Raw genomic sequence first — 23,690 nt, 5'->3', positions numbered from 1 at the left:
TCCTATTGGCTCAACGGACCTACTGGAATTGATACCGATGCACTAATACATCGTTCAGGACTTGACGTTTTGGAGAGCCTGCAATAGTTTACGTTTATTCAAAACTCGATAAATTTATGTATTATGATCACATGGATAATTTGGACATACATCTCGGCTTAGGATATTTTGTTTCTAGACATTATTTTCTGATGTAGGTACTCGAGGATATGTATTCCAGACAAGATTCCAGAGCAGTTTAGGACATCCGAAAAAGGCCTAGGACATACGAAAAAAAAATTCAATGTCTTTTTAGTTCTTTCTATACTAGTTTTGGCAGGATCTAGTGAAAAAAGACACCACTGCAGGCCTCGGGTATAGTGGTGGAGCGATCAAATTGCAGCCCTTTGAGCAACCTGCCTTAGGACTAGAAGAAGACTACAAAGGTCACGCTCGGCGGAAGTGAGGCTAGAACGCACCGAGATTTTTGAAGCGGCGGGGATGGCTCTAAACAAGGCCATAAAAGAGAACAAGAAATACTGCTTCGACAGACTGTGCCAGAGCGACAACTCAAACCCATGGGAAGACGCCTATCGGGTGGTAATGACCATAACAAGAAGGGCCAACGAGGCTGAAGACGATCATCGAAGTACTATTTTCCGCACCACGGTCCAACCCATTAGTCGCCAGTAGCGAGAATAAGAGCAGATGACGAGATGTGTTGAGGGTGACCAGGAGACCTCTCAGCGTACTGACCAATTGGTAGGGAAGCTACTGGAGAAGTTGATCCAAAATAGGCTGTCGCCGTACGTGGAGGAAGCTGGAGGATTACCGAGCGAGCAATTCAGCTTTCGGTGAGGGCGCTCTACTCTGAGTCCTATTGAATCGGTGGTTGACACTGCAGAGGTCGCCATCGAATGCAAGCGACGCGGTATACGTTACTGTGCAGTAATAAAACTCGACGTATGGAATGCATTCAACAGTGCATGCTGGATGGAGATCGCGAATTCGTTGCTTGAACTGCGAGTACCGGTAGGGCTGTACAAGATTCTGAGAGGCTACTTCCAGAGTCGAGTATTGATTTACGAGACAGACGAGGGCTTGCCTTCCCCCCCTTATCACGTCAGGTGTCTCGCGGGAATCAATTCTGGGCCCATTACTGTGGAACGCGATGTACGATACCGTGCTAAGGATGAAGCACCCGCCAGTAGTAAATTTGCCCTAATGGAGATAGAACAGTGGTGATCAGAATTCCATTGAATATTTTACACGAAAAACGCATAAACTAGTAGTACGCCAGACATTCGACGATAAACTTTATTTACAGAATAATATACGCGTGTGTTATGTTATAAATTAATAGTTTGCTGATTGGTTTCCTCTGTGGTTTTTACTACTTGTAAGTCAGACTCACTTACACCTGCGAATAATTCGCCCTCCGCAAACGTTGGGCTGTACGTGTTTTTTGTATGCATGTGTGTATGTTGGACTCACTGTTGCGCATTCTTTGTTCATATAAGTTGATTTCAAATAGGTCTAAAATTGTTAATTTATTACTTTGAATCTACCATCCATCTCGGGTTGACACATATCTATTGTTTTATACTTGATGCTATGAAAGATTCGGTTATATAAATTACAAACCTTATACAGTATCACCTGCTCTAAAACGACTGCCTAGAGTTTAGCCTAAAACCTTACCACGAGCTCTGATTGGGCCCCATAGGTCCCTAACATGTAATTGCCGTCATTGCTTCCGAAGCTATTTTTTGTTATGTCCTATAGTTGAAATTTTCGGCAACTTACTTCGTCCGTAAGGATTGCCTTTCAACCGACACGCACACACAATATTTTACAACACCATCATCATAGAAAAAATGCCTTTCTTATTGAGCCTATACACCAGTGGTCCCCAGCCTGCTTACTATCGAGGGCCACACAGCAATTTTGAACTGTTGAAGCGGGCCGCGGTTTATTTGTAATTTTTGTTTATAAATAATATGATAATTATCATTCCGAATTGAATTTTGAAGTATATTACAATGTAATCAAAGAATCTGTTTAAAAAACATACTTGTAGGGGCATTACATTCTACAGTGTAGCTGAGTTTAAGTTCATATTACACACTTCTACGATAGCGGACTTAGCGTGAAATTTTAGTTTTGCAACAAAATCTCCTTTGCTTTACCAAACAAAATCTGTCGACCGATTCTAAGAGTTTGAACTGTTTTTATCCTCGATGATTGTTGTTGCAAATAACGACAGCATGTTTGAAACGTGCTTCTGAAGCCATGTGAACTTACCAGCAGTACTAATTTTCTGACTTTTTGACGTAGAATTACGTCTTTCGGTAGGATAGGGGGTCATTCCAAAATTTCAAATTTGGAACCGTCACGAAAAGAGGCCAGGAAGTAAAGCCAATAACCCAGCCGTTTTTCAACGGATTCTGGATATTTTGGTATGAATCGAACAATTAACTCTTTAAGATTTCATACTACTATTGTAAATAATTGATAAAATACATTTAACTATTGAAAATCCAATTTCGACACGTAGTGTTCAAATTTCACAATCACAGTAAATTGCCTACATTTCGGCTATATCCATCCGCAATGAACATGCACAAAAAATTGAATTTCGCATCCAAAATGGAACTATACGTAATTCTACGTTCAATTTGCGGTCGTGTATTTGATACAACCTTCTACATTTTCGATCTGAGATATTCAAACGGAATTACACCTGCATTACCCGACGTGTCGACTCGTTTATTTATTCGTTTTTCAAGGAAAATGCTTATCAGGAAAAAGACTCAGTAACGGGCCGGAACGTCGGACTCTGCAAATGTAAACCCGTTTGAATGTCTCAAACTAACTAATTCAGAAAATGAGAACAATTATCCCAGTCGAACTACAATCACTTACCAGCAGTATTGAATAGAAAATTGAGTAAATCTGAACTCTGAACTGTTTACCGTGTTTCCATTATTTCTAAGTAATTGAATTTTCCGGAAACCTTTTCTTTATCATCCCAACTAATAGCAGCATGACAAAATCTTGGTTTCGTTGAACATTTTTCTTAGTGTGAAGTACGTTAACATGACGCATTTTCAGGAATTATAAATCAAGCTATTTTTAATCGAATTTTGCCACAACTTAACTTATTTTGAAGAAGGTAAGAATTCATATTAGGGTGCAATGTATGACAACATTATTTTTACCTAAAAACGTTGTATATTCAGCGCCAAAAATACCATCAAAGTATGTTGCCGTTAGTCTTCATAGCATGTATGAAGTGAGAAATTCATTTAATCATGCTGATAAAAAGATTCTTGGTTTATATGTTTCTTGAACATCATAATGATGTGAACTTGACTTATACCCAGCCAGAGTACAACGAAAAACTGGACACAATGAAAGCTATTCCTAGATGTGATGTTTGTCAATGGGCCACATGTAGTGTATATTCTGAAAACGTTCGCGGGCCGCAGGAAAAGGCTTCAAGGGCCGCATGCGGCCCGCGGGCCGCACTTTGGGGATCACTGCTATACACGCACGATCATGGCGACGTTCATCGGAACCACAGTTTAAGCCGCAAGGCGTCCACGCCGTTCAGATAGTAGTGAAATAGGCGTTTATCTCGCACGAAGCCCAGATTTTCGTACAGTCGCAGGGCTGGTCGGTTGGTGATTTCCGTCTCCAAGACTACTTCATCTGCATTGTCCTCCAGCATAGCCTGTGGAAAAAGAAAGTGAAGGTCAAACAACATTGGATTTTTTTTCAGCCTAATTTCACAGCTCGGTTGTTTGAACGTTATATGCAAGAATCCATATCACAGAGTATTCCCAGTATTCCCAATTGAAACACTGAATATGAGTCCCAAATGTTCTGAAAATTTTATCAACAGTAGGTAAACGAGATATGCCTTTTGAATGATTTTGTATTTGAATGAATTCATTCACAGCTCTAGTGTTCTGAAGAAGCACGTAAAAAATCAAATACATGTATTGGGTCCTTTCGCATTTTTTGGGTCACCCATTAGATTTATATTTTTTCATTTTTCTGAGGACCTTTGCCAATTTGGACCAATATTCCCATTGAATTAGTTTTTGGTATTATGCGTTTTTGAAGTCTACAAAAAAATTGAATATCGTAAAAAAACATTTTTTTTTACTGATTTTTGAAGTGTCTTTATCCTTATTAAAAAAATATTCTTTTCTCGAACAACTTACGTACTACAAAGAGCTGTTTATATGGAATATTTTCATAAAAAAAGATCCAAGAAATGTTCTTTAAGGGCTGAGATATTTCAGTTTTAGTAAATAGTCAAAAAGTGTACAAATTCAGTACTTTTTATTTAGGTACATGTTGAAATTTCATCAAGATAGCACCAAAATTTAAAATAAATTAAAATCGTTTCAAAAGCAAATAAATGGGAATATTTTCTAGGTAACATAGATTTTCTTTCCGATGGAGTTCTTCTTCTTATTGGCATTACATCCCCACACTGAGACAGAGCCGCCTCGCAGCTTAGTGTTTATTAAGCACTTCCACAGTTATTAACTGCGAGGTTTCTAAGCCAAGTTACCATTTTTGCATTCGTATATCATGAGGCTAACTCGATGATGATTTCGGAAGTCGACACAATTTCCAATCAAAAAATTGCCTAGACCGGCACCGGGAATCGAACCCAGCCACCCTCAGCATGGTCTTGCTTTGTAGCCGCGTGTCTTACCGTACGGCTAAGGAGGGCCCCGATGGAGTTGGTTACCTGAATTACAGGAATTACAAGTAATCAGGTTTACTATGATCTCTTCATTAGTTTTGATTCAATCATAGGATGCTTTTGATATGTCATATGACAGTCAAACAATTTTTTTCGTCGTATCAGTTCAACAGCTTTTCCATGAGTTCACATTTCTTGGATCTGTTTTTATGAAAATATTCCTTATAAACAGCTCTTTGTAGTACGTAAGTTGTTCTGAACGAGAAAAAAATTTTTTGTATGAGGATGAAGTAACTTCAAAAATAAGTCCAAAAATGTGTTTTTCTCGATATTAAAAAAAAATCGGTCTGCGTAAAAACGCATAATACCAAACACTAATTTATGGAGAATATAGGGCACTGCACGGACTGCTTTATCTCTTTCTCGCTGCAAAGAAATTAGAAAACAACAAGGCCAGTAAACGTCAAAATTTATGAGGAACGAAAAAGAAAGATGTTTCCGTGCAGTGCCCTATAGGCAAAGATCCACAGAAGACGAGCTCGGTGGTCTAGTGGCTACCGCTTCTGCCTTATAAGCAGGAGGTCGTGGTTCAATTCTAGGCTCGTCCCTTTCCTACTTTGTATTTCTATCTTAGTTCTTTCTGTGTTTCACGTTCTACCAAAACGATTCCTAGTGATTAGTCCCAAATCAATATCTGTGGTAACGGATGAAAGTGATGCTACTCTCTACTCTCATACAATAGTCTTGGCTTGTCATTCATTTCATTTATTTAGTTTACATCTAAACAGATAACACTGAATCAACTATTTGACGCCACAATACACGGTTCGAGGCCGCATCTCTCCATCCTCGGATACGCCCCACGCTCGCCAAGTCGTTTTGCACCTGGTCTGCCCATCTCGCTTTAGCTACCTTCTGGATACTGGGTTCGCCGTAGAGTTGGGCGAGCTCATGGTTCATTCTTCGCCGCCACACACCGTCTTCTTGCACACCGCCAAAGATGGTCCTAAGCACCCGTCTCTCGAATACTCCGAGTGCTTGCAAGACCTCCTCGAGCAATGTCCATGTTTCATGTCCGTAGAGGACAACCGGTCTTATAAGCGTCTTGTACATGACACATTTGGTGCGGTGGCGAATCTTTTTCGACCGCAGTTTCTTCTGGAGTCCGTAGTTGGCCCGACTTCCACAGATGATGCGCCTTCGTATTTCACGACTGACATTGTTATCAGCCGTTAGCAAGGATCCGAGGTAGACGAATTCCTCGACCACCTCGCAGGTATCCCCGTCTATCGTAACACTGCTTCCCAGGCAGGCCCTGTCGCGCTCGGCTCCGCCCACAAGCATGTACTTTGTCTTTGACGCATTCACCACCAGTCCAACTTTTGTTGCTTCACGTTTCAGACGGGTGTACAGTTCTGCCACCTTTGCAAATGTTCGGCCGACAATGTCCATGTCATCCGCGAAGCAAATAAATTGACTGGATCTGTTGAAAATCGTACCCCGGCTGTTACACCCGGCTCTCCGCATGACACCTTCTAGCACAATGTTGAACAACAGGCACGAAAGTCCATCACCTTGTCTTAGTCCCCGGCGCGATTCGAACGAACTGGAGTGTTCGCCCGAAATCTTCACACAGTTTTACACACCATTCACCGTTGCTTTGATCAGTCTCGTATGCTTCCCACACACTTAATCAGGCTTCCGCTGTTCGGTAATTTTTTTTACAGATTTTAATCGGTAAAACATGAGTTTACTGTAATTTCAGTAAAATATGTACTAGTTTGCGGAATTAGCTGCAAACAAAACACTGTTTTGCAGATAACCCAGTAAATTTAATTTAAAATACTGTATACCGTAATGAAAAATACTGTTTTTTTCGGTAATTTATGTTTTCGTCGGTAGCAGAAACAAAATCGGTAAAAAATTGCTGATAAAGCCAGTAAACATGCTAACTTTACCGAACTGTCCGTTTAAATCATTATAGTTTACCGACTGTCTCAGTAGATATTTTTCCAATGCAAACCTATCCGCCATTTTCGAGCCGTCGGCCTCAGCTTGTCTGCACGTTGGTTTTTGTTCAATTGTAGTGTTTATTGGAACTTTCGCAGAAATTTTGGCCAAAAATGGAAAACATCGTTTGTAACCTGATGAACGTTGATGTAGGAGTGGAAGAATTGTTCCGTAAGTAATTCTTTACTATAATATTTACTTCACAAACTAGTTTATAATATACGGTATTATTTATACTGGATTGCAGTAGAAACAACAATGAAAATTTTTGAAATAAATATATTCCCTGCAGGGAAGCTGTTTTCGTCCATAATTCTAGAGTGCTTTGAAAATAGGTCGTATGTGCAAAAGAGAGTCTCTCTTTGGATCTATTCTCTTTCGATTATTACGAAACTATACAAAAGTTTACTTAGAATTTCTTGGCAGATATCCAAAGACAATAGCTTTGTCTATCATGCTGAAGTGGAATCGTAGCAAAACATGCAAAACTAGCCGATTTATTAGCGAAAGAGAGCGTGATCAAAGAGAATCTCTCTTTTGCACATACGACCTATTCTCAAAGCAATCTAGAATTTTCAATAGCTCTACGCGGTATATACTGTCGTATGCCGCCTTGAAATCAACGAACAGATGGTGTGTTGGGACCTGGTATTCACGGCATTTTTGAAGGATTTGTCGTATAGTAAAGATCTGGTCCGTTGTCGAGCGGCCGTCAACGAAGTCTTGGCTTGTACCACCTACGAATTTGTGCGAATTGCTCAATGCTAATGCTAATATAGGCAAAGATCCACAGAAAAATAAAAAATATATAAAACGAAAAAATGTGAAAGGACCCAATATTTGATTTTTTACCTAAAAAATGCTCATTTTTCAAAAATCGATTTGGCGCGACCTCTAAATATTTTTTTAGAAAATCGGTTTGTTCTACAAAAATTCCAGACACTTATATCTTTCATTTCAGGTTTGAGCACCATGACTTTTCGAACATCGATTTTTTTTTGGGACACCCTGTTGTAGAGGCTTCTTGGTAGATTTTTTCACATGAGCATGATTGACCGCCTACGGTTGCTACTCCGTTATTGCCAGGTCAGCTGTAATTACACAGAGAACCAACAGATGACGTTTGGAAGTAACGTCATCTTCAATGTGTAAGAACCAGGGTTCGTACTTTTCTTTTCGATGAGAAGGAGAGGCTTTTTTCGGAGATCTTTCTTCCACCCCTCTTTTCTCTAGAGCGAATATAGAAGGTAAGCGAAAATCGTGCTTACTTGATGAATTTCTTTTTTCGTTTCATCACTTTTACACATTGGCGTAACTACAGGGGGGCTAGGGGGGGCTTTAGCCCCACCTAGAATCCAATTAGCCCCCTCTAGAATTTTTGCTACAGAGAGTGATTTGTTTTCATTGTATCTCTACGAAACACTACAGCAAGTTGATTACACTTTATTAAGTTTCTGAACTTGGAATAATTCTCGCCTGGTTTTCGAAAACATCGAATGTCAAAAAGAGAGGGCTCCGGTCCATCAACCCCATAACTGAAAGTATCCTACAACAAACGTACGTATGAATTGATATAAAATTATTTACGTTTTCCTTTTACGAACAAAAAATATCACAAGTCAGTCAAAAAGCTGCTTGGTGCGGTTTGGCAGCACCCCGACCATATACAAATAATATCTGGCTTTCTAACAAAGGTGCGTTGCATTCCTGAAAGGATTATGATTAGAATCCATTGGATCCATTACCAAATTCATAGTTTAGTATGGCCATATCGTATCTATTTCTTTCTTCGTATTTGTCTGGTAAAGTTCGTCAGAACTTTGAGATTTCAAGGGAGGTAAATGAAATTTCAACGAATTCACACAACTCCTATGACTTCTTATGAGGTCGAAGCTAATGATAAATATCGTTTGTTATATCCAAGCCGTCGGAAGATGAGTTAAAATAGCAAACTGGTAGACCAACTTTTGAACAATATACATTATTTGGGTGCAGCGTCGGGCGAAAACGACAACTTTCTGTGTTTTGACTGTTAAAAAATAAAATTTTGAAAGGTTAGCCTCCCCTAGAATTTTTCGTTAGTTACGCCAATGCTTTTACGCCTCACTCAGTTTTTGCAAAAATTTTCGGTAAGCAATTACAAAAATTTTATGACCGCAACGGGATTCGAACCTAAAACATAAACAAAAATGACGATGGGATACGGTCTCTATAGCCATGCTACCACATCAACTGAATGTAAAGATTAGGTTGTTTGTTCCATAAGGGGCTGTCCATAAACCACGTAGACTCTTGAGGGGGGGGGGGGTTCGAAAAAGTATACGTTAGTCTACGACGGGCGGAGGTCTACCAAAAGTCTACGTAGACTCTCTTTAATTATTTTTTTAAACAGTTTATACAGCAGCTATGTGCGAAGTATCTTTTGAATTTCTCCAGAAAATCTAATGAATTCCACTGAAGCAATAGCTAGAACTATGGCTTAAATCTATTATGGATTTCGCCAGGAAATTCTTCTGTGTTGAGCAGGAATACTATGGACACATTCGAAAAAATTCAAAATTCCCACTTGGACTTTATTGCAGAATCTACTAGAACATCTTTTGATTTTCGGCAGAAACTTTTTTGGAAACTATAAGTGATTCTTTAGGATTTTCACGGAAAATTATGTCGCACTTCATCGGAATTTTTTTTTTGGAATTTGCAAAGGAATAATTTTTTGGAACTTGTAAGGGGATTTCCCTGAAATTTCCACGAGAAACCCTCCAGAATTCCCAGATTTTCTGTGAAGTCCCCGGGATATATCCCCTTAATTTCGGAAATTCTTCGGAATTTTCGCGAGGAATTCTTTGGACATAAAAACGATTTTCTTCTTTTTTTTGTCTTTATTAGAGAGGCTAGCTCGCCTCTATAAACGAAATTCTTTGAAATATCCATGGAAAATTCTTTGTAAATTTCACGGCAATTTTTTTCAGGAGTACTAATGCAAATTATTTCGAGTTATCGATAGAAAATCTTCGAAATGTCTAAAGAAATACATCATCAAAGAAATTTCCATCAAAACTCTTTAGTATTTTTGTATTTTAGTATTTAGTAAGTATTTTCAATTTTTTTTTAGAAAGCCTTTGTAATTTTCATGAAAATTGATTCGAAATTTTTAAGAGAAATTCACCAAAGTTTCAACTGAAAAATCTCCATAATTTCCACCGCAAACTATTCGGAAAAGTCTTTGGAATGTCCATCGGATCTTTAAATTTGCAAGAACGTAGAAAACTATTAGGGGTCTCCAGTAGCCTTGCGAGAAATGGAGTAAGATTGCCAATCCGGAGATGGCGAGTTCGATTCTCGGTCCGGTCTAGGATGTTTTCGGGTGAGAAACATTTTCGACATCCTGGGCATAGTGTATTCATTGTACTTGCCACACAAGATACATACTCATGAAATGGCGGGCATAGAAAAGCTTTCAATTAATAATTGAGGAAATGCTAATAGAATACTAAGTTGAAAAGCAGGCTAAGTTCCAGTTGGAATGTAGAGCCATTGAAGAAGAAGAAGAAAACTATTCTTTAATTCCACGGGAAATATTCCGGAATGTCCATTTAAACTTAAAATTACCTCGGGAAATAATTTAATCGGAACATCATCATGCATGGATTTTTCAAGAGTTTCAATACACCCAATATTTTTTATACACGATTGGTATTCTTAAATTTCCCGGTTAACCTAATTTTCCAAAGCCTTTTAAATACTACCTGATTTTTCTTTGATTTTTCGTGATTTTTCATGGGGTTAACTCATTTCACATCAACATCAACGCTAAAGGTCGTAATCAGCTAAAACCCACCCGTGTAAAAAAAGAACCGGGTGTATACATTATAGCCGATATTTTGGTGAATATTCAACATTTTTAGCAATATTTGCATAAAAGTCCCATACGCCAAATCGGCGTTTTTTAAGTGTGATTTTTTCAGAGAAGTTCACTTGTCATAAGACGAGTTTGTACAATCCCATTTGATTCCACCACTTAATTGTACCTTGACAGATACGTATTTCGACCTCAACAGTAAGGTCGTCTTCAGTGTCTCGTACTTGAGTCAAGTCAATTAAATGGGATTGTACAAACTCTTATGACAAGTGAAGACATTCCACTAAAAAGTTCAAAATAATTTTCTTCAGAGAAGTTGTTTGTTATTTAATTTCGATGAACCTTGCTAAAAATTTCAAAATTCCCGAGCCTGCTGTGATGATTTATTTGTTTATTTAGAAAACTTGACTGACTGAAAATCATTTCTTAGATTTGTACTGACTTTGAGTAAAATTCAGTTTTGAAAAAATCATGTTTTGCCTTTCTCGTATACAAAGTATACGTAAAGGCTATAGGATCACTCCAAAACCGAACTTTTGATAGAAGGCTCGGAGACCCATAGTGCTGGCCTGGTAGCGAGTCACTTTTTAGTGACTTGGTCACTATTTTGAGTCTAGTCACTAAAAAGTCACTATTTGCATCCAAAAGTCACTAAAGTCACTATTTTTCGGAAAATGGTCACTAAAGTCACTATTTTTGCATTGCCTATTGTAAAAAAATCAAAATAAAAATCATTTGTACCTACTATTATTATTAACCAAACCAAATGTAAATCTGGTAGCAATATAGATATACAATTTGGGACATATGCACCACAAAGTTCCAAGTGTGTTTATTTCCGATTCATGTCAACTATGATCTCTTTCTCCACGAGTGGAATTTGTTAACATGCGAAAGGCTGACCTCGAGTATAGAGTTCAGAATTGAGGAGTTTTGGAACCAATACCTCGTCTGTTGGTGGGCGTACCCTCTGGTCACAAAAATTGTGAACAGCTTCAGTTTCGTCACATGACAATGATGTTTGTTGTTTCTCAATGTCTTGCGACCCTTCGGGATAAGATAGGGATAAGATAGTTATTAATATTTAAATTGACAAACAACATGACACCGGAATACTTAACCCATATTATTGTAAGAGGTAGAAATGTACACCGACACACAACAAGACAGGCTGACGATTTACGGGTGGTTCCATTCACAATGACCACCAATCAAAAATCAATTTATTACAACGGAATACGACTTTTTAATCAGTTACCTTCAGACGTGAAAATGCAAGATCAGTAATGGAATTTAAAAGAAAATGTACTGTGTTTGTCAGAAATATGTATAGATTAAGTTAAACATTGTATGAATTGTATTATAAATTATCTGATGATAAATAAATGAATTACTACTACTACTACTAGTGGGAGGAAGGTTGAAAGAAATTGTAGAGCAAGTTTAAGTCAGAAGTAATTCTGGCACTAGCCAGGTAAGATGGCATTTTGATCTCGGTTTTGACCGCGCAGGAAGTGCAGGATATGCAGGAAGTCGTGAAGGAAAAAAAATGCTTGATTAACAAAATGACACGAGGCTGTGCTCATTTTTGCTAACGAGAGTGTTCATTTTACTGTACTTAGCGCTCTTAAATCCGGTGAGATTTGTAAAAAAAATATATAAAAGGATTGTTTATTAACAATTAAGAATAGATAACCAAAAAACTACTGTGGAGGTAAATAAATTGGTTGGATTTTAAAAAATCTAAAATATAACAAAAATATAATTTGATTTAATTGATTTTTTCAACTTGATATTATTTGGTCACCCATTTTTTATTATACTTAAAATCTTTAATACTAAAATCTGCCATTTAGAAATTACAGCTTATTAGAATTTCTGGATTTCTATTAAGAGACCATGTTTTTAATGGATTTTAAAATGTTCCTCAGAATGCCACGTCGTGTTCGAAATCTCAAAAACTTCATTTTAATTAGTTGTTTAACCGTAGGTAAATAACAGGAAAAATCGTATTTTTTCATTCCTTGCTTATTTTAATTACTTTATATTTTTCAAACAAATGGTCTTACCAAAGATTTATAACCTTTGTGAATCCGAATAGTTCCCGCCTGCGAACCAATTAGATCATTTTATATCATCCTTTTACTGTTATACAGAGAACTTCGAGCTCATATTAAACAACAAATGTTGTTGTAATTATCAACATAGTTTTGGGTAACAACTTGTAACACACTACCCGTTTCTCGTTACGCCGGATAGATACCTTCTCGTGATGTGTTACCTAATATGAGGAACCATGGCCACATTGCTAGCTTCTGGCTAATCCAACGAATACCATCCTCAATACCCAACTCCGTGGTACTTATGACAGTTTCGCAGTCGCTGGCCTCTTGCTTCTATCCTCTCCATCCTTACGGTGGAGATGGGCGTGACCAATAGCAGTAATCATCATGCTTTTGTTATTTTTGCTTTTTCTTGATTTCTGATAGCATTCTAGATAAGGAATTTGAAAATAAAACACTTGTTGGCAATCTACAAATTATAATGTAACTTGTAGCTCTAAACAAGCTTAAAAACTCCATACAAAAGTCACTACTCGGTCACTTTTCTGCAATTGAAAGTCACTATTTGGTCACTAAAGTCACTATTTTGAACGGCATTCATCGCTACCAGCCCTGTGTTATATACCAATCGACTCAGTTCGACGAATTGAGGTGATGTCTGTATGTGTGTGTGTGTACAAAAATGTGAGACACACTTTTTGGTACTTAGCATTATTCGATTAAGCATAATTCGATTCGCAACAAGTTGCAGTCGATGAGGATTGCGGTCTAGTTGTTTCCTATTGAAAATTGGCCCGATCGGTCATTGCGTTCCAAAGTTATTAAAAAAACATTGTTTTTCTGCCAAGGGTCCCCCCTTGGGAAAAAAAATTTCAAAAACGAAATTTTTTTTTTCATGGGTTGCAGCAATGCATTCAAATGACCGCAAATACATATGAATTGATGGAAAAAGTAAAATCTATCCCCCTAAAGTGCTATTTCGACCTCTCTTATGTGTTTTTCTTATTATTTTAATGGGCGAGAAAGGCAATACCAACGCTAGGTGGATTGATCTGGGTTTTTGGAATAGTATTTGTATGAAAGGGCATGATTTTTTCAGTCCATTGCTGTTTAAAACATCTGCCCGACCCTACGCACCTTTGCATCAATGACATATGTGAAAAATACTATACAATTGCCTTTTTCCGCGATTGAGCTCCAGACATTATTTCACCGTTATAAATCGTGTATTTTGTCATTATATTTGATTTTGAATAATCAAAAAATATCGCGTTTAGAGGAATGACGTTATTATTGTCGGGCCGCCACCAAATCGGATTGAGCACTCGCGCTGCGACACGAGTCGCGACAATTTGAAATATGTCATTAGTAGTGCGCATCATGCACGCATGGATGTACTATCATACGCACTAATCAGAAATGAATTGCGACGTCTGATAACTGCAGATATTTCATTTTATTGAAAACAAATTTTCGATTTTCTATTATACACGGAATATAAAGTTTTGAAAATGAACTCCGTAGAGAAACTGTTAACCCCATCTCACTTAAATAATGGTAACAGTTATGCCTGATACTTCAGTTCAGGTACCCCTCTAAGTTAACTAATGGTAGCAGAAGTGGCGTCGCGTAACCTCACTTTTTACCTGTGCACTGACCCAAAAAGTGAAAATTTTGATATTTTGACGGCCCAAATGGAAAAGAAAATTATCAGAGTCGTTTATACTAATCAAAATCTAGTTATTCTAGGCATTTCCGCAAACCAATTCCTTAAATTTAAACTCAGTGCACAGGTAAGACGCGCGGCTACAAAGCAAGACCATGCTGAGGGTGGCTGGGTTCGATTCCCAGTGCCGGTCTAGGCAATTTTCGGATTGGAAATTGTCTCGACTTCTCTGGGCATAAAAGTATCATCGTGTTAGCCTCATGATATACGAATGCAAAAATGGTAACCTGGCTTAGAAACCTCGCAGTTAATAACTGTGGAAGTGCTTAATGAACACAAAGCTGCGAGCCGGCTCTGTCCCAGTGTGGGGATGTAATGTCAATAAGAAGAAGAAGCACAGGTAGATTGAGGTTAGGGAAACGCCACTGCTACCGTAGCAGTGTCGCATGATCTAACAACAACTGCCTATTTATTAGTTAATTTGGAGGTGCCGGCAGGGCTAATAACAGTCTAACTAACATAACTCTAAGACAAACAAGACCCTGAAACCAACGCTTATCCGTAGAAAGTAGAAAATAGGGGCGTCCCGTAGCGTAGTTGGCTACACGTTCACCTTACAAGCGGATGGTCATGGGTTCGATTCCCAGCCTGAGTTATCAAATCGCTAGATCGCTGGAGTTTAGTCAATCAGCCGTAAACCCCATCAGCTTTTCTATATCCCTTGTAAATAAAAAAGCTGAATGCCGATAGTCTTTTCGTTGTGGAGTGTGGGAGTTTGTTACATTGCTGCTCGAGTAAGGGAAACTGTCATCAAATAATGGAATTACGAGTTTGTTGTTAACAAATGTGATCGTATGTTATAAACGTCTTATTTATAAACCACTGATATTTCACGGATAAGCTTTCTAAGCTCTAAGGAACAGAGTTTGATAGCCCCCTATGACTTATGAGGCCTATATTCCAGCCGCAAAGACATAAGTATTTTTTTCGGTTTTGTGCATTCCATTCTTTATCGCGTTCTGCAGGAGGTTTACACGTCATTTTTTTGTTTGATTTGGTTTGGTAGCAGAAGCCTTCACCTACGTACTGATGGTGTTGGTTTGCGTGGGAGTGCTATCAGATTCGTCAAATCGACGTTTGAATCTTTGTTTACAAAAGCAGATAAGTCGTTTTGAAAATTTGATATTGAAATTTAGAATTTTGTTGGTGGTGGCTGGCCCATGATTACTTCCGGTCTTTTACTATACTTAGTATAGTAATAGTCAAGCATTCGTTGTACATATGACTAATATGGGGGGCAGGCGTGATGAAATGTTGTAGAATTTAAAAAGAAAACGAATGTTAAGACCAAGTGCCACTGGATGACTCCAAACGGGCCAGTATAATGTGGGGTAGTCAGGGTTTAACTAAATTAGCTAATAGTATAACTTATTTTGCCACGCAACAATTTCAGTATAATTTGTTTCTACGAATCAAATTCCTAGAAGTTAGGTTTTCAGCATTACTTACATTGTTTTCTTTCCCCGATTCGGTGCGTTATCATGAAAGATCAGCACTCATGGAACACATTGCTTAACGCGAATGTCAGCCGGGATCGATCAAAAGTGTAAGATTTAGTGTAATTAGTTTAATTATTTTTATTTTTTAGGCATCAAATGATAGGAGCATGTTTTCAGCGTCACACAGCCCAGGAGAGGGTGTAAGCTCTGCGTTGTAATGGTGTAGTGTAGGCCGTCTTCGATTGGGGTACTGTGGGTCGCATGTAGTGGCTGTGCTCGGGGCAGTTGTGTGTTGAAAGCAGTTTTCAGGGCAGTTAGGATTGAGTTTTAATATAAACAGATGTAGGATTGAACGAGGTTATAACCTTCAGAGTTCATATTGTTCATATTGTGGAGACTATTGACAGCCAAAGCGTTGAGTATTGAGGATATGATTGTAGTTAATAAAATAGCAGATATGCATGTATGATAATAAGGCAGAATTATAAAAACTGTATTTTTGTCTTTGTAGTAAGATTAATTACTTACTAATGTTTTGCGGGCCGGCGAGTGAAAGCGGCCCAATTCTTTTATCTACCTCTTTCCAGACGACCAATGATGAAGAATTTACTTCAAGGAAATCTCATAGTTCCGGTATCAGCAGTGGTATTCATAACTAATACTACCTACAACCACCGTCAATACAGGAAGTCTGTGTTCACAACGTGATTACTTCAAGGACAATCCCAACATCCTCTGTGAATTGCAGATAAGTATTGCGTTTATATTTTAATTGCACTGAGCTCGTTCTAATCTGATCGGTAAATGAATTGACTTGTTACATATTCTGATACTTCGTGAATAATCAATATCATTAGCAAATTTGAATATTCTCGTAGATTAGAAAAGCAAGTGCATAAATTAATATTTTATGGCAACATATCACTGCGAAACGGGACCCTTCGGAGCCTTAAGTAAAATCTCGGTCCGGTTGCATCTAAGGAGATTTTAGTGCAGTGCACACCGGACGTGTTGCCCGGTTTTACAAGATTACAAGAAATGTAGAATTTTGTTAAGCTTCAAAAATATTCGAACCAATTTACCTTCACATGCGAAAATGTTTGACATCGAATCAAGTTAGGCTTTGGTCCGATTCGCGAATTAAAATCAATTCAAAGCTGGATTGAGACTACAACTGGTCAACTCTCGAAATAAAATAATATTTGATTTTGAATAATATTAAATAGGTAGTAAAAGTGTTGATAAAGTATGATTACAGATCAAATTTTCTTTTTTGGACTTTCTTTTCTAAATAAACAAATGAATCATCGCAGCAGGCTCTGTAATTTTGATATTTTTTTAACAAGGTTCTTCGAAATTAAGTGACAAACAACTTCTCTTAAGAAATCACACTTAAAAAACGCTGTTTGGCCGATTTGGCGGATGGTACATTTATGCGAGTATCGCTAAAAATTGTGAATACTGACCAAAATGTCGGCATTAATGTATATTGAAACTCATGGTCCATTTCATCATTCCAATGACTGTGAAGTTTTTTCCATGTTTAGACAAGGGCTGCCCCAGTGTGCGTCGAAAATCCTAAGTTCGTGTAGCAAATTAAAATAAATTTCACCAAAATTGACCCCCTCGCTAGTTAAAGTATCTTATTATGCAATCCCAGCACATACACAATAGTTTAATTTTCCATAAACCGCCAATTTTGCATTTAAACATTTGTTACCAATGATTTTCAATTGCATAATTTCCTTCACTTCCGGAACGATATCACGAAACTAAAGAAAATCTGCCGGAAGTCACATGTAAGCTTATTTTTCAAAGGAAACTTTGATGAAATCAACGGTAGATGTTAAAAGAAACAAATTTTCCATCCGGGAAACCACTCGGCGATACGATTTGTGCCCATCAAACATTTCACGTTATCTTAATAGGTAACAGAAAACAGTGAAACTAATGTCGAATTCGTTTTTAAAAAGTTCCAACCTAGGTTGGAACCAGTTCCAACCTAAGTGCTGTCAAAGTGTTTTTATTCGCTCAGGTTGGAACCAGGTTCGCACTAGTTCCAACCCCAAAAGCTGTCGGTTCTGCACTGTGTTGTTTCACGGTTTCGCACCCAGGTTCACCAATAACCGTACATCAACTGTCAAAACCATATGGGTGAAATAAACAAGCCGAAGGAAATACAAACCAGAGTAAAAACGAAACTGTTTGTGCATTTAATAAAGAATGCGCATCGAAAGCCGTTTTACGGATTTTTTTTTATTCCGTATGGTATTTGTCAACATTTGCATTATATTTAAATTCCCTTAGGACTTTTTTCAGTAATCCCAGGAAAATTTGTTTTAAACGGAAATATTATATTGCAATTTGTTTTAAAATTCCCCCATTAATTATTTATTAAAGTAGTTCTTCAAAAAATCATACGGAAATTCTTCAAAGAATTCTTATAATTCGTTCAAGTATTCCTCCTTGAAGTCTTGTATGCATTCCATTGCGAATTCTTCCCAGAATGCATTACATAGAGCAATATTTCAGGCATTCCTTCATTTTATTTTCCAGAAGTTCATCTTGGAAATTCCTCCAAGAGTTCCTACGAAATTTCTTCCAAGAATTTCTCTGGAAGTTCCTCCAGGAATTCCTCTGGAAGTTCCTCCAGGAATTCCTCCGGAAGTTTCTCCAGGAATTTCTTCGGAAGTTCCTCCAGGAATTCCTCCCGAAGTTCCTCCAGGAATTCCTCCGGAAGTTAATCCAGGAATTCCACCAGCTATTCCTCCAGAAATCCATCCGGAAGTTCCTTCAGAATTTTCCCCCTGGAATTCCTGCAGGAATGCCTTCAGAAGTTCCTCCAGGAATTCCTCCGGAACTTTCTCCGGGAATTCTTCCAGGAATTCCTCCAAAAGTTCCTCCAAGAATTCCTTCAAAAGTTCCTCCAGGAATTCCTCCGGAACATCCTTAAGAAGTACCTCCGGAAGTCCTTCCAGAAATTTCTCCGGAATTTCCTTCGGAAGTTCTTTCAGAAATTCCTCAGGAAATTTTTCCCGAAACTCCATCAGGAATTCCTTCGGATGTTCCTCCAATAATTTTCTCGGATGTTCTTCCGGAAGCTCTTCCAGGAATTGCTCCGGAAGCTCCTCCACGAATTTCTCCGGAGGTATTTCTGGAGGGACTTCCTAAGAAATTTCGGGAGGGACTTCCGAAGGAATTTTTGGAGGGACCTCTGGAGGTATTCCTGGAGGAACTTTCGGAGGAACTTCTAGAGGAACTTTCGGAATGAATTTCTGGAGGAACTTCCGGAGGAATTCTTGGAGGAATAGCTAGAGCAATTCCTGGAGGACCTTCCGGAGGAATTCCTGGGAGAACTTCCGGAGGAATTCCTGGAGGAACTACCGGAGAAATTCATGGTGGAACTTCCGGATGGATTTCTGGAGGAGCTTCTGGAGGAATTTCTGGAGGAACTTCCGTAGGAGTTTCTGGAAGAACTTCCGGAGGAATATCTGGTGGAACAGCTGGTGGGATTCTTGGATGAACTTCCGGAGGAATTCCTGGAGGAACTTCCTGAGAAATTCCTGAAGGAAGTTCTAGAGGAATTCCTGGAGGAATCTCTGGAGGAACTTCCGGAAGATTTCCTGGAGGAACTACCGGAGGAAATTCTTGAGGAACTTTCGGACGAATTCTTGGAGGAACTTCCAGAGGAATTCCTGGAGGAACCACCGGAGGAAATTCTGGAGGAACTTTCCTAACGAACTCCCTAGCTCTGAACGTAACTTCAGGAAGAAGAGGAACTTCTGAATAGATTCCTGAAGAAATTTCCGAAGGAATACCTGAAGAAACATCCGGAGGAATTCCGGAAAGAAATTCCGAATAAATGCCTGCAAGAACTTGCAGGAGGAATTCCTGAAGAAGCGAAAGGAATAGAGAATCTGGGGTAGATATATCCATCCAAAAGTAAATTCCGTAATTCGCGAAAAAAATCAGAGCGCGTTCTTGATCATTTTTATCATGATCTGATTCGTTGTGGCCTACAAACTGCCAGTGCACTAGTAAAGTCCGCTATGGTGTCGAGCATATGTTTCGAATCAAAACAAACACGATGCCACGCACACCACCATATCCAATGACAGATGGAACTGAAAACGTTTTTTTATTTCGTGTCTGGGCTAAGTACCACCCAGGTTTAAAAACGAATTCGCCATATAACATGGCAAACGGCGTTGACTCTCAAGGAGAGCCAACACTGGTGGATGGTTTGCTGCTTGTAGCGAGTAGGCATTTTCGAAAGAATGATCTCAAAGTATGTAATCGAGAAAATTCTGGATAGCAGGGAAAGAGGAGAACCGTTTTAATAACAGCTAGGGAAAGTGGGGCAAGATGGCCATCCAAGCGGTAAACTGTAAAATAGTGACACTCTTTCAAATTCTTTGATTTCCATGAAACATCTTATGGTGATCCGTCTTTGACATAAGTATCAAAACACTGATTAATAAAGTTTGCATCTTATAAACTGGTTTTAAAAGAGCTGTTTATGTTACCTATATTTACCATATGGGGCAATGACCACCCCTGGGCAAGACGAGATGGACTATATCAAAAAGACTTATTTAGAATAGGGCACATTTCTTTTTTTTCTTTATTAAATAGGCTCCTCTAGACAATTTCTTGCACTTCTATAGATTATGTTCAAATGAAGCTTCGTTTAAAATGTCGTATTTCATGTAGGTTTCTTTGACAACGGACTACGACAATATTAATATTGCCTAAAACTAATTTCTACTGATAAAACCATATCCTTTGTTTTAACCATCTCTGATTCACGCAGAAACTATTTTGATCATTTTTCAAATGCATTTAGGTTAGGACTCTAATCCTGGAGATGACCTTGTTCCATATAGTTGGCAATTCGCCCCAAGCCGACATATACAAAGATTTATAACTCTATCGAACCAATACGTGAATCTCCTCAAATTATTATTTTATATAGGCTATAGTTATAATAAAGCTTGTAAATCAATTTGTCCCGAAAAATTAGTAATTTAGGCTAATTGTTAAATGATGTAACTAGAAAATTATAAGAAAATTCAATTCAACTAAACCATCTTCAAATCAATATTACAAAACAAGAGAGTTGTCAAAGTGCATTTTTCGAGTTAGCCGTCATAATGCATATTTGTCCATGTGCTGGGATTTCCTATATATAGGGAGGCGTATAACGCAGTATCGCCCTTTTTACATTATTGTAACCATCCTGTAATAATAATGTGAATATAAGCTACTCTAAGGCATAATTACGTGGCTTGTCTTGCCCATATGGCCATCTTATCCCACTTTCCCTATCCAGGGAATGTCTGATGGTACATCTTTCTTGAACGCCATTACAAACTTTCAAACCGATTGTCTGAAAATATAAAACTTAACGGATAGTAGGAAACTAAATGAGGGGGTGCTCCGATTCTTTATTAAAACCTCTGAAAACAGCGTTGAAGAATGACCCAGGTTCAAAACATAGGATTAGTTGAACATTATTGTTTGTGAAATACATCGCCAACAAGTCGTATGTGTATTGTATTCGTATCAACAGGCATTCCAACCGGGTCAAAACCTTTTGACAGAGACTATGAATGTTGCATGTTTGTCTAGTGTGATGTTTTCCTCAAAGAGCACCATGCTCAAGAAATCTTAGACAAAATTTAGGATTGAAAGACGTAACGTAAGATTTCAAATAAAAAATGATATTGTTCATGAGCAATATATGAACTAATCTTATCAAATTTAGAATAGACCAGAAAAAATTTTTTCTTCTTCCATTTTGCCCTCCCTTCCTCTTTTTGAGCTGAGAAAATAGTAATATATAAAGCAAAAAAGTTTATAATCTAATCGAGGCTATTGGTAGTTCATAGGTAATGCTGTCTAGGTAAAAAATCCATAAAATTATTAATCGAGACATCAAGTCTGACAACCTGAGAAATTTATTTTTTTTTTACATTTTTAAATTATGCAGGTTTAATCGCATGAGCTTCCAATCTAAAACCCAATTCAGTGAAACGATATTCAATATAGGTACAACTTTATTGTACGGGAAATGAAAAAAAAGTCATTACATTGGATCCCCATTGTATCACCAAAATTTCCCAACTCACCTGAATAGCTTTTTGCACCAGCGTCGTTCCAATCTTGAGCTTCCGATAGTCCTTGTCGACGGCCAGCATCGCAATGTAGCCTCGGCGCACGTTCTGCCGGTGGATGTCCAGCTTGCAGACGATCGCCCCCACGCAGCGTTCCTCGTGCCACGACAGAAAGCACAGCCGGGGCCAGTTGTGGATGAAGTATCGATACGTGTAGATAGAGTACGGTTCCGATAGGTCCTTCTGGATGAGAGACATTATGCAGGGCATTTGCAGCTCCGATTCGTACACCTGGTACGTGATTATGGGCTTTGGTTGCTGTTCTGGTGCTAAATCTGGCGGTGGTTCGTTAGCCGGAAGTACGGATGAATCTTTCTTGGGCGGTTCTTCGGTTTTACAGTTTTCGCTAGTATGCGCCACCTGCAGTTCGCTCCCACTAGCAGCAGTAGACTGGTTCTTACTTTTCTGTCTGTTTTTATGTTTTCTTTTTCCTGTAGTTACTACTGATTCCGATTTGGCCACTTGATGGTGCTCTTCTCCCGACATGCTCCCATTGGTCAATCCATTTTTGCCCAGTTTTAAGCTCTGTTCTAACTTCTGACAGATGTTCTCCGCAGAACTGCCCTCATCCTGAGTGATTCCATTTTGCTTTCCGGTGGCAATTTTACCATTCTTCTCCTTTTCCTGTGAAATATGATGCTGTTCCTGATTTGGATTTGTGACGATATTTTTAGACTTATTTTTCCTTTTGACTTTCTTCTTTCCACTTTTGCCAGAAACTGAAGTTGCAATCGCTTCGAGTCCATTCGCCTGCGGAGCCACATTTTCCTCCGTCTTCACTTCCATCCGGTCAAGCTACGACTCAAGTTGCACTGGTACGGCTGTTGCACCTAGGTCTGTTACTATAAAGTCGGAGATTTTTCTAATTTCCTATATTTTAACAAACTGTGGACAAGTCGCGATTTTTAACGAATGCCAGAAATTTCAACAACACATTATGTAATTTAGAATTGTGCAAACACGATCATTACTAATGAACGTAAAAAGTATTTTTGATTAGAAACTATTGATGATCTGCAATAAAAGTTTAATAAAATCCCGTTTTTCACAGTTCTTTGGATATTTTTTGCGTGAATTTTGTTCTTTCACATTTTTTTTCCTTGATGGTTCGTTATTTGACGTTTCATTTGCATCACGAAAAAAGGAACGAAGACGAACTGTCACTCACTTTTGACCAGGGCTGAATTCTGTATATACTATATATCAAGACAAAATTTTCAAAACGACTTATCTGCTTTTGTAAACAAAGATTCAAACGACGATTTGACGAATCTGAAAGCTCTCCCACGCAAACCAACGCCATCAATAGACGAATCCAAGTAAAAATAAGAAGAAGACACACGACGGTGTTAACTTTGACAGATCCTACAGCTCAGCATAGGGAGATCATTTTAAAATGCTTATAATAAATTCTAGACAAAATGTAATTAAAATCTGATTGATGTATGATACGGAAAAAGTTCCGAACTGTATGATAGATACGTTTCCAGATATGTAATTCGGAACTTTTTCCGTACCGTACATCAATCAGATTTTAATTACAATTTGTCTAGAATTTATTATAAGCATTTTAAAATGATCTCCCTATGCTGAGCTGTAGGATCTGTCAAAGTTAACACCGTCGTGTGTCTTCTTCTTATTTTTACTTGGATTCGTCTATAGGTAGGTGAAGGTTTCCGCTACCTGTTGATGGCGTTGGTTTGCGTGGG

At 38.3% G+C, this 23,690-nt stretch overlaps 1 protein-coding gene across 1 annotated transcript; it reads right to left on the bottom strand.

Moving 5' to 3' along the window:
• Positions 1-1,265: 1,265 nt before the first annotated feature.
• Positions 1,266-23,108, bottom strand: LOC134227945 (N-alpha-acetyltransferase 30A-like). The gene is made up of 4 exons (XM_062709657.1): positions 22,953-23,108; positions 21,937-22,823; positions 3,533-3,715; positions 1,266-1,882 (listed from the first exon to the last, which is right to left on the bottom strand). Exons 2-3 carry the CDS (start codon positions 22,765-22,767, stop codon positions 3,551-3,553), a joined length of 996 nt encoding a protein of 331 aa, XP_062565641.1. The 5' UTR covers positions 22,768-22,823; positions 22,953-23,108; the 3' UTR covers positions 1,266-1,882; positions 3,533-3,550.
• Between the last annotated feature and the right edge of the window lie 582 nt (positions 23,109-23,690).

Source organism: Armigeres subalbatus, chromosome 3 (assembly GCF_024139115.2).
Source record: "Armigeres subalbatus isolate Guangzhou_Male chromosome 3, GZ_Asu_2, whole genome shotgun sequence".
NCBI lineage: Eukaryota > Metazoa > Arthropoda > Insecta > Diptera > Culicidae > Armigeres > Armigeres subalbatus.
This window is presented reverse-complemented; position numbering and strand designations above follow the sequence as displayed.

Excerpts from the sequence above, each read along its gene's own strand:
- LOC134227945 (XM_062709657.1), bottom strand. The coding sequence starts at position 22,767 with ATGGAAGTGAAGACGGAGGAAAATGTGGCTCCGCAGGCGAATGGACTC. Across the intron at positions 3,716-21,936 it reads TGGTGCAAAAAGCTATTCAG|GCTATGCTGGAGGACAATGC; the intron begins GTGAGTTGGGAA and ends CTTTTTCCACAG.